At 38.4% G+C, this 12,480-nt stretch overlaps 1 protein-coding gene across 1 annotated transcript in view; it reads left to right on the top strand.

The window, feature by feature from the left end:
• The window catches only part of LOC129225296 (cartilage oligomeric matrix protein-like), a 202,089-nt gene that overhangs the window by 67,668 nt on the left and 121,941 nt on the right, over positions 1–12,480 (top strand). The window contains exons 6-7 of the mRNA XM_054859885.1: positions 7,345–7,399; positions 10,439–10,594. Coding sequence (XP_054715860.1) covers positions 7,345–7,399; positions 10,439–10,594 — 211 coding nt within the window. The remainder of the gene's footprint in view (positions 1–7,344; positions 7,400–10,438; positions 10,595–12,480) is intronic.

Raw genomic sequence — 12,480 nt, 5'->3', positions numbered from 1 at the left:
AAAGTTTTTTTCCGCAATAATGTAAAGAGTTTTAAGTTTTAGTATGCTTTTAACCAAAGGATAATTTTGTTGCTGTTTTTTAAGACCTACTATTTAAGTATGTAGTTTCCTTAAAAGGCTTAAAAAAGTGTTCCAGGGCTGCCCACAAGGGGGGGGGGGGCAGAGGAGAGGAATAATGGCGCAAATTGCAACATAAAAGTTTTTTTTTTTTTTTTTTGGAGGGGGGGGGGGGAGAATTACATTTTTTTAAATTTATTTGTTTGAATTTATTTATTGATTTATTTTTGATTATCTTTTTTATTTTATTTTATTATTTTAATTCTGTTTATATTCTATTTCATTTAATTTTTCGTTTGTGTGAGGGTGTGTGTATGTCATTGACGTAGCACAGAATTTTTCTAATAAAATAGTAATCGTAATTAAAAAGAAATAAATAAACAAAGAAAAATGTATAAAAAAATAAAATAAAAAAAGAGAGCTAAAAACATAAAAGGGAAAGAGGGTTGAGATTTTTTTGGGGTGAGGGGGGGGGGGAATATTCATGCCATTGAACTTGGGGGAGGGGGGCTGGAGTGTTCAGTAAAACTGAATTTTTTTCTGTGCATTTTTATAATTGAGGCGTTGACATTGAAAACGGTGTAAGTCAAGAAACGATTTCTTCACGCTTATTTCTTCCTTTCCCAGTCTTCAAATTTATGAAAATTGTATGCTGGCGGAATTCAACCATCTTCTTTACTAATAATAAAGCAGAAAGTCTCTCTGTCCGGAGGATGTCTGGATGTCTGTAGGATATCTGTAGGATGTGTGTAGGATGTCTGTGACGCGCATAGCGCCTACACCGTTCAGCTGATTTTCATGAAATTTGGCACAAAGTTAGTATGTAGCATGGGGGTGTGCACCTCGAAGCGATTTTTCGAAAATTCGATGTGGTTCTTTTTTTATTCCAATTTTAAGAAAAAAACTATCTTAAATTACGAAATCATCATAACGTGGAACCGTAACATGGGCACAAGCCAATTGGCGAGATACGAAATTATCATAGCGTGGAACCGTAACGTCGGTACAAGCCAATTGGCGAGAAAATTCACGATACGTTATTTGTAAATATACAAGCGAACCAAAAGACCTTTAATTTTTCTATTACGGGCGAAGCCGTGCGGGTGCCACTAGTGTTTAATAAGGCAGAATTGGAATAAATTATTCATATGTTGAAGTCGTAATGTTATGAATGCCTCTTAAGTGCTATGTTTAGTCGAACTGGTGATTAAAATAAACAAATTAAATTTATAGACGAAATGCGAAACGTTAATAATAATGGCTCAATGGAGAATATCAACTGAAGACAATTGTCTGTAATGTCCCACATTTAGAAGTTAGAGTTCCTTTGGTACTCCACTTAGTTATTCAAGCAGTCAATTTAAGTTTATTGACAAAATGCGAAGCGTAAGTGATTATAAGTCAGTTTGATGTATTAAATTATATTAATGCTATCATGGCTGTGCTACTCTCTGATGAGTTATTTGCAGGGACACTCCGAATTTAAATGGGGGGGGGGGGATTTTTATTTTAACGAATGATAAAATACGAGCATCATACATACCTATGCTTTATTTCCAGAGGCGATTAAGCGAAATTTAAAAATGCAGTTTTGCCTGGCTTCAAATTTGCTGATTCCTCAGGCAAAATTCGCCGAGCGAGAAAAAGTTTTGGGGGTTCACTGTGACCTTCCGTGACCTCCCATTCCGTGCTGGTTCTTCGAGTTGAAAATTCTCAAGTTTCTAAGTCGTAGTGCACTTTTGAGACACAATACTAGATTTGAGTTATTCTACTTTTTTTGTTTTTACTTCCTTTTACAAACGAGCTGATGTGTGCATCACCTGACTTCCTTTTACTCCAATTTGATGTCATTTTCTCATTATTGGCAATTTTAATGTGATTCAATAGTTTACTCTCTAAATATCACCAACAGTGGCCAAATTGAAATCAGATAAAAAAAAATAAAAAAAAAGAAAAATTAATTTGAATTTTGTCATCTTGAATTCAAATTATGTTTTTCGCAATCACGAGTGTGTGTTTGTATGTGTGGGGGGTGGGGTATGTGTACGTTTGTAGGCATGTGTGTTTGTGTCTGTGTGCAGTCATGAGTGTGTGGGTAGTTGTGTGTATGAGTGTTTGTGTGCGTGGGGGCGGGGTATGTGTATGTGTGTGTGTGTAAGCATATTTGTGTCTGTGTGCAGGCATGAATGTGTGGGCAGTTGTGTGTATTTGTGAGTATGTGTAGGTGTCTGTATGCATGCGTGTGTGTATGTGTTTGTGTGAGTGGGGGCGGGGTTTGGTGTATGTGTGTGTAAGCATATGTGTTTGTGTCTATGTGCAAGCATGAATGTGTGGGCAGTTGTGTGTATTTGTGTGTATGTGTAGGTGTCTGTATGCATGCGTGTGTGTATGTGTTTGTGTGTAGGGGTATGTGTGTGTATGGTGGTGTTTGTGTATGTGTTTGTGTGTGCGTGTGTGTTGGTGCGTGTATGTATGCGTGTGTGTGTAGGATATGGACGTTCGCTAGAGGAGCAGCATCGTGAGGCCGGCCGACGCGACGGGTGGTGCTGGCAGAGGGTGGCGCCGCGCCGGTGGGAAAAATGATAGCACGCCAAAAACAGTCAAATGAAAGCAATAAGCAATCGTGATTGCTCAAAAAAAAATTGCCAACTTTGTAGCCAAGCTTACTTGGCGACAAAACTTGGCGAAAAAAAAAAACACTGGCGATATATCGCCAAGTATCCGCCAAATTATAACCCCACTCGAGTTTACATCGAAATTAACAATGATTTCCCCCCAAAAAAAGGCAAAAGACCTCTTTAGAAACATCCGAATGCAACCAAAAGGGAGGTGCACAACTAGACTTCACTAGGAATCTAAGTACCAAATTTCAACTTTCTAGGACATACCGTTCTTGAGTTATGCGAGATACATACACACATACGCACATACATACGTACATATACATACAGACGTCACGAGAAATCTCGTTGTAATTAACTCTGGAATCGTGAAAATGGATTTTTCGCGAGTCTATACGTTCTTAGGCCCTTATCCACGTGTGGTCGAGTCGAAAAAAATACTCAAAATTCATTCGGGGGTGAGAAAAATGGAAATTAAGGTCGATTTTTGAGTAAAATTTTTTTTGCGAATACAATACTTCCTTATTACTTCCTTTTACAAAAAAGGAAGTATTGTATTCGCGAAAAAAATTTCACTCAAAAATCGGCCTTAATTTCTATTTTGTTCACCCCCGAATGAATGTTGGTTTTTTTTTTTCGACTCGACCACACGTGGATATATGCCTAGGAACGTACAGACACCCGAAATATCCATTTTGATGATCCCCGAGTAAATTACAACGATTTTTCTCTTGACGTCTGTATGTACGTATGTATGTGCGTATGTGTGTATGTATCTCGCATAACTCAAAACCGGTATGTCCTAGAAAGTTTAAACTTGGTACGTGGACTCCTAGTGGGGTCTAGTTGTGCACCTTTCCTTTTGGTTGCATTCGTATGCTCCAAAGGGGGTCTTTTGCCCCTTTTTGGGGGGAAATCATTGTTAATTTCGATGTAAACTCAAGTGGTGTTATAATTTGCCGGACACTTGGCGATATATCGCCAGTCTTTTGGTCGCCAAGTTTTATTGCCAACTTGGCGACAAATTTGGCAATTTTTTTTTCTAAATCTGTTTCAATTTGGCCACTGTTGGTGATATTTAGAGAGTAAACTATTGAATCACATTAAAATTGCCAGTAATGGGGAAATGACATTAAATTGGAGTAAAAGGAAGTCATGTGATGCACACATCAGCTCGTTTGTTTTTTCTTGCAACATGTGAGTCTGTATATCCTTTGTACTTGTAAGTAATAAAATCGCTGTTGTATAACATTGGAGAGAGGGCACATAGTCATTCTCCCTATTTGCAGCAATTTTTATGCAAAGCCTTGACAGGGCCGGATTTAGGGGAGGGCAGGCGGGGCTACTGCCCCGGGGCCTCCACAACAAAGGGGTCCCCACAATAAATTTTTTAGAAAATATCCTAACTTTCACGGGTCGAAAATATCGGATATATACATATATATCAAAATATTCGGATATATATCAAAGAATCGGATATTTTCGAAAATATGATGATGTTTTCGAACCCTGATTAGGGGCCTCCACTCCTTCATTGCCCCGGGGCCTCCGCACTTCCAAATCCGGCCCTGAGCCTTGATCTGAGATGACAATCAAAAGCTAAGAAGTAGGTTGACGAGGGAATTGTGTTCATCCGAATCTCTATTGATAGATGCTGCTGAGGATTGTTGGATCGTTTCCTTGAACTAGTAAACTGCAAAAATTGGTTAAAAATAAGAAAAGCAAGGGTTGCTTTAACCCAGATTTGGAGAAACATTTTATTTTATTTTATTTATTTTTTTTTTCGCGGAGCTTTGCCGGTTTTTTCCAATAAAAATAAATTTCAACTGAAAACTTGCGCCAGACGCAGATGTTTTTTTTGTTTATTTATTATTATTTTTAAATCTTAAATTGGACTGCGGAATCATAACAATGTTGTTAAAAAGATTAGTTTGTTTAAAAAGTCTGCTCGTGAAAGTGCTGTTTGACAGATGGTCTCTTCGATTTCGATTCCGAGTCACAATGACTACAACTGTATTTATGTCGAGGACTGCATACTAAGTGCCTTGCCTCCATTATTTCTTATACCGATGGATGGCAGCACCATCACCGGATCGAACAGTTAATGAGAATTTAGAACTAGACCTGGAGCTAATAGCTACCTGGTGCTAGCACCCCCCAGAGGTATCGTTTCACTTGGAGGACATTGAGACCACGAGCATATTTAACGTCGCCCAGTCCCCTTTAATGACGACGGTGGATCTTCGACCATCGAGGTTCGAACGCAGGACCCTCCGGCCCCGAATCCGACACTCTACCGATCGGGCTACCACGGCCCAGATGGTCTCTCAACAGAGAAATTCATTATGCAGGCCTTGTTGATACAAAATTGAGTAGATGTTGATGGAAATAAAGCCTTTTGCTAATGAAATCTCTTTGCTTGACTAAGGCTTTGCTACTAGAGGACGTAGTTTACAGAAACTTAACTGATGAGTTATTTAATGATTGCAATGGGTTATTTGGTTGTTTGGTTGATAACCACTCTAGCGATAGAACTGCTTGTCTATTTTCCACAAAAGATTTAGATGCTGGAGGCTATGTTAGTTAAAATGCTACTTAAAACAAATACGTTAATTCAGAATTATATTGTCAATAAAATTGTTGCTGGATGGTTGCTTTTTTCTATAGAGGTTTTTAAAACCAGTTTTTCTTTATGATAATTTTCAGATGCACTTAAAATACACTCCTGTTTGTGAAAATTGCAACACCACGGAGGACTTACGCGAGTGAGCTGAAAATTGCAGGAAATGTAAAGTAGGGCATGATATGCAATTGATTAGAATTGCAGACCGGTAGCGCACGCGTATGATGAGCAGCGCCCTCTGAATGGCGGATCGAACCGAATATAAATAGACGGCTGTAGCGAGGCGTGTATGATTATCGGAAGTTATATGACAGAGTTAACGTTAACTGAATCTTTACTATGCCTCTTCGACGAAAGAAAGCGAAATTTGAGCAAATTTCGGAGTTTGAACGGGGCCGAAGCGTCGGCCTTCGTGAAGCTAGATTGTCTTATCGTGCAGTAGCCGCTCGTCTGCAGCGTAACAGCAGCACAATTATGCGTGTTGGGCCGTGGTAGCCCGATTGGTAGAGTGTCGGATTCGGGGCCGCAGGGTCCTGATTTCGAACCTCGATGGTCGAAGACCCACCGTCGTCATTAAAGGGGACTGGGCGACGTTAAATATGCTCGTGGTCTCAATGTCCTCCAAGTCAAACGATACCTCTGGGGGTGCTAGCACCAGGTAGCTATTAGCTCCTGGTCTAGTTCTAAATTCTCATTAACTGTTCGATCCGGTGATGGTGCAGCCATCTATCGGTGTAAAAAATAATGGAGGCAAGGCACTTAGTATGCAGTCCTCGACATAAATACAGTTGTAGTCAGTTGTGACTCGGAATCGAATCATGCGTGTTTGGAAGCAGTGGACGGACGAGGGTCAAACAGCTCGGAAATCCGGGAGTGGACCCCGAAATGTGACGTCAGCTCGCGATGACAGACACCTGGTGCGTATGGCGCTGACGGACAGTACAGCTTCTTCTAGACAATTGGCAGCACAGTGGTCAACAGCAACAGGTCCTCCATTGTGTGCTTCATCAATTCGGAGACGTCTGCTGCAGCGTGGGCTGCGTGCAAGGATTCCTTTATACAGGATTCCTCTCACGCAAAACCATCGCCGACTGCGGCTACAATGGGCCAATGTGCATTGGAGCTGGCGTGCTGATTGGCAGCAGGTCGCCTTTTCTGACGAATCCCGCTTCAATTTGTGGCCCCATGATGGCCGAATTCGTGTCAGGCGCTATGCCGGTGAACGGCACATTCCGGAGTGCATTATCGAACGCCACATTGGGCGAACACCCGGAGTTATGGTCTGGGGTGGCATAGCATATCATGGACGATCACAATTGCTACGAAATGTGCGCAATTTGAGCAGTACCCGATACATAAACGAAGTTTTACAGCCCCAAGCTATTCCTTTCCTGCAAGGATTGCCAGGGGCTGTATTCCAGCAGGATAATGCACGTTCACATGTCGACAGGATTGTCAAATCCTACCTTGATTCGCAGCAGGTACAGCTTCTTTTTTGACCTGCATATTCCCTGAATATGCCACCGATTGAACATGTATGGGATTTCGGTGGGCGACTTCTCGCTCGTGATCCTCGTCCTGTTGCTTCGACAGGCGAACTTTGGTTGCGCATACAAACAACATGGAATACTCTTCCGCAGGCAGATATTCAAACCCTGTTTCACTCCATGCCGAGTAGTGTATCAGCTCTTATTGCGGCGCGTGGTGGCCACACAAAATACTAATTTCTATCTCTTTTTATTGTTTGTTTGGTTTGAAAATGTAATCATTTATTTATACCATTACTATTCAACTGTGTATTAAATTTCATTCAATTATGATGTTTCCTTCATGGTGTTGCAATTTTCACAAACAGGAGTGTATAAAAATTTTATTTCGTTGAAATTTCTTGTGAAATCCTTTTTAACTATAAATAAATTATTAATTAAAAAACATCAGCATTGAAACATGGTGAATGAGATTTTTTCAAGAATAAATTAAATTAAAATGCTATAATTTCAAGTTCATACATAATTAAAAATGTTTTATAAATTTTCTCTTCAGGTTCGAGAAACTAAATATCTACGAGAAGCGTTGCAAACATGTGCGTTGTGCAGAGGTAAGGATTTGAGTTTTGGTTTTCCTGATAACACTTCGATCTTTCTAGAAACTTTTTAACCCCCATTCAGTGATACTGAGTCCATAGATTGCTGCAGTTCTTTTATATTTTATACAGGGCAAAAACATCAAACGAGAGTCAGGTTTCATATGAAAACATGCCTTTAATTACGTTGAAGTCTTTTTTTTTTACTTTTTCAGAAAATTACTGAGAAATTCAAGAACAAAAACGAATCAGTTTCATATTTATTTCTCGAAATCATTTTTATTTAATTGGCACAATTCAATTAAGTAATTAAATTAATTACATTATCAATTTTCCAAGTCTCATTATGGTAGAAATCACTCAAAGAAAAAGAAACACGCAGCATTACATTCATTCTTGAAGGAGAAAAGAAGAGATAATTGAAAAGGCTTTGAATCATTTTTGAAATCTCAAAACCTTTAAAATACTCTTATTAAATTAATTGAAGGTTTCATCAAAACATTCGATTGGTGAGAAAAAAGCTTTGTTGTATAGAAATTTGCTAAATTAAAAGGGGGGTAAAGTAAATCAATGCCTAAAATAATTTAATTCACTCAATTAAGAAGCACTCTTTTCAAAATTCAACTCTCTATCGTGAAAGAGCTATTTTTTGATAAGATTAGGGCATTGATTTTTTTTTCTTTCATTAAGATTCAATTCATTCGTTAAATAAGTGCTTTTCGTGCACAGAGCTAATAAGACGTTTAAAATGAACTACATTTTAAGTTCATAATGATGCGCTTAATGAAGCATTTAGTAGATTTTCCCACACATATTTTGAGTTTCATCATCACATTAACTGATCATTTTTAAGAGTAAATATATCTCTCTCTTTTAGTGATTCATCTGCCACAAAAGCGAAGTTTTAACGAATTGTGCGTTATTTATGCTCATCATTTTTTAAACATCAAACGCAAAACAGTTTTAAATTGGATTCCAAGCACATAAAATAGAGTAGATCCTAATACAAGCTATAACTTTTGGTTCGATAGGTGAAATCTTTATATTTATCTTTAGAAAATGTATCCAGCTGAACTAAATTTTTATTATTTGGTACACTCTCGTTATCACTGATTCACAATTTAAGTTTTTGTTGTCGTGGTCCCGCTAGGCTGGCAGTTTTAGGTGCGCCGCTTCACTTTTCAAACTGCACCGTAATTTGGTGTGAAATTCGACTTCCACAGTACGCACAGGCCATATGGACCCGTTTATAAGGTAGGCAACCATTTTCAACGCAACAACTCATTCACAGAAAGAAAGGATAAGAGAAAGAACGTACATCCATGCCAGAGCCGGGATTCGAACCTGGGACTTCCTCATCGCAGTCCAGACTCCTCTGACCACTAGAGAAGGCGGGATTTCACAATTTAAGTGATATAGAATAAACATTCTATTCGCAATATACATGTACTACTTAGCACTACAGTAGAGTTTCTTTCATCCGGCTCTTGCTTATCCAGATGTCCGGATTAACCGGATCAAATTTATAGCCTTTAAAAAAATCTTAAATATCTTTATCATCCATCACTCTGATGAAATGCATAATCCAATTTATTATATTTATTAAACCAAGTTGGCACTTTTGAAAGAAAAAAAAACATTTGCGATGTGTTCTTGGTAGTGTAAACGAAAATAATGTTTGGAGAATGAGGTAAAACTTTGAACCCTCATACAATAGCGAATTCACTGATCGAGTAACGTTCTGACGTCATCAACAATGAAACTCGCGCCATAGCATGATAATTTGGTAATATTTTTTGGTAATGTTCTACATGCAGGAAAATGATTTGTTTTGACAAGGCTAAACTGCATCTGGTAATTTTACTGTTTTAAAGGTAAAACTGTCATTTCAGGGGAATGAAGAAACGAAAAAGTGGTCAACAATGAACGCTACCTACTGGAGTTTACGGTTCATCCCCTGGAGTTAGGGCTAAAATTTCAACTATCAAAATATCACCAAAGAGGCAATTGCTTCGTTCAAATACAGACGCAATTGTCACCCATCATACCTTGACGGGCGATTTTATAGTTGTACAATACTTCTAGGCATTTGGCATTGAGCATGTTAATAGGAAATTTTCATAAAATTTCAGTTGCCTTACGACAGTCATACGTGCTAATTTCAAAATCATGTTTGATAGATTGAAACGGCAACACCTCAAAACTGATTTTTTTGTCACTCAGTTTCTTACTGGGCATGGTAATTTCAAAGAGTACTTGTATAAATTTAATATTTCTACTAGTAACGTGTGTGATTGTGGACAGGATATTGAAAATCCAGAACACTTGTTGTTTCGTTGCAATCGTTTTAACCCCCAGAGAGAAATTCTTATGCGGGAGCTGAGGAAGTTGTCCGTTTCTTGGCCTCCTGTTCCTTCTGCTCTGGTTCAGAGCGTCGAGACTCGTCGTCTCTTTTTAAACGTTTTATTTATTCAGTTGTCTGACCTTTTTGTATGTGTGTGTGTGTTATTTTCTTCTCTATTCGTTGTTTATTGTTTGTATGTTGTGCTCATTTTATTTTGTGTATTTTGTACTGTTGTGCCTCTTACCTTCGGGCCCTATGTGATACTATGTGGTGCATAGGGAGTTTCTTTTTTTGTGTCTAATAAAAAAAAAACTCATTATTTTATGTTTTCACCTTTTAATGTTGCAAATATCACTTCCACCACCCTCCGAATAAGTTTAAATTAAAGAAATACTGATACCTAAGCAAGATGAAGGAAAAAAACGAAAAAATAATTCGAAAAATATTAAACACCCTTAAAAATCTGATTCTGTTCCGGATCTTCAATTTATCCGAACCGGTGCACATCTTGGAGGTGTCACCCTTATCGATTTTTCAAGCTTTTATATCGAGTTTCAACGAAACAAACACAAGGGTAAATTTACCGCACCCAGATGTTACAACCCAGGGCAAGGGATCCGGCTTGCTCCCTCTATATCCGGCACTGATATGGTTGCAATATTTTCATATTAGTTTATTCATTTTATAAACGAATTTTTCTCTCGCAACAGCTGAAAGATCCTGTCGTGACAGACCCTGCTTCCAAGGAGTGACTTGTACTGATGTACCTGGAGGTTTCAGGTGCGGGCCATGTCCTAGAGGCTTCTTGGGAGACGGAATCACGTGCAGACCGGAGACAAGTTGCAGGGACAGACCTTGTTACCATGGTAAATTTTCAACTTAAGGTTTACTTAAATTGAATGAAAAATGTTTAAAAAACTGAAACCCGACTACAGCAAAAAAACACTAACAGGTAAGAAACAAGGTAGGTGCTGTTTGACATGACAGTCTTATTGAGTGAAACAAGCCACTTGATGTAATAGATATTCATATTTATTTAGTTCTTTTGAAATCCTCTGTCACTTAAAAGTTTAAAAAACTGAAACCCGACTACAGCAAAAAACACTAACATGTAAGAAACAAGGTAGGTGCTATTTGACATGACAATCTTATTAAGTAAAACAAGTCACTTGATATAATAGATATTCATATTGAGCAATCACGACTGCTTATTGCTTTCATTTGACTGTTTTGATGTGCTATCATTTTATTTTCCCGCCAGCACCCTCTGGATCATCACCGTCGACCGGCTCACAGTGTGGCATAGTGGGCAAAAATCCACCGAACTCGCGTGTTATGAGCTAGAATCTTCTATTATGGCTCAAAATGCGGCAAAATTCTTCGACTATTTCGTAGTGGTGCTGCAATTTTGAATTTCTTAACCCCCTAAGCCCCGCAGAGCTCAGAATGGAGCCAAGTCGCGATTTTGAAAACTAAAAAGTATTACCATATTTTTTCCCTGATAGGTGGCTCAATACTTAGTATAAATCGAGGAATTGGATGATAAAACACAACTTTTGATTGCTGCCGGATGTTTAGAAATGCTTTTTTCCACCGTATAAGTCATTAAAAACATGATTTTTCAAGTTTTTCCGTTGAAAAAATGGGTCTTAACGGCTCTCACACATCTCCCGCGCAAGAACAAATATATATTTTGATTCTAAACTACAACTTTTCACACACAATCCTTTCCCAAAGTTAAAAAGGTAAAAACCTCCCTAAAACACCGAAAAATCGCTCGAAGTCCGAATTTTAGCTCGAGATCCTACTATTGTCCACGAGAATACATCTATGCAATAGCGGCAAGCAGCTTGTTTTATACTTATACATTTATGCGTTTACATTTCGAGAATAAATCGTCTGCGTTCGAATAAAGATCTTTGCATTTAGAATTTCCAAATGCTTTTGATGTTTTTAAGAAAATTTAATGTATTAAAGTAACAGTTGAGCAAATGTGTAGACGCAAAATTAGTATGTTTGTCTGTTTCCTCGGAATAATCGTAATATCTGAATTGTAACAAGGCATGTTCACTATTTGCCGCTATTGCATAGATGTATTCTCGTGGACAATAGTAGGATCTCGAGCTGAAATTCGGACTTCGAGCGATTTTTCGGTGTTTTAGGGAGGTTTTTACCCTTTTAACTTTGGGAAAGGATTGTGTGTGAAAAGTTGTAGTTTAGAATCAAAATATATATTTGTTCTTGCGCGGGAGATGTGTGAGAACCGTTAAGACCCATTTTTTCAACGGAAAAACTTGAAAATCATGTTTTTAATGACTTATACGGTGGAAAAAAGCATTTCTAAACATCCGGCAGCTATCAAAAGTTGTGTTTTATCATCCAATTCCTCGATTTATACTAAAAGCCACCTATCAGGGAAAAAATATGGTAATACTTTTTAGTTTTCAAAATCGCGACTTGGCTCCATTCTGAGCTCTGCGGGGTTAGGGGGTTAAGAAATTCAAAATTGTAGCACCACTACGAAATAGTCGAAGAATTTTGCCGCATTTTGAGCCATAATAGAAGATCCTAGCTCAAAACCCGCGAGTTCGGTGGATTTTTGCCCACTATGCCACACTGTGCGGCTCCTATAGCGAAAACCGTCTCCAAGTTGCATCCATATCCTACACACACGCGCATACATGCACACACACATACACATACACACACGCATACATACAGACACTTACACATACACACACACAAACACATA

Source organism: Uloborus diversus, chromosome 6, assembly GCF_026930045.1.
Source record: "Uloborus diversus isolate 005 chromosome 6, Udiv.v.3.1, whole genome shotgun sequence".
Classification (NCBI taxonomy): Eukaryota; Metazoa; Arthropoda; class Arachnida; order Araneae; family Uloboridae; genus Uloborus; species Uloborus diversus.
The sequence above is the reverse complement of the archived record's forward strand: the minus strand, read 5'-3'. Positions and strand labels throughout refer to the sequence as shown.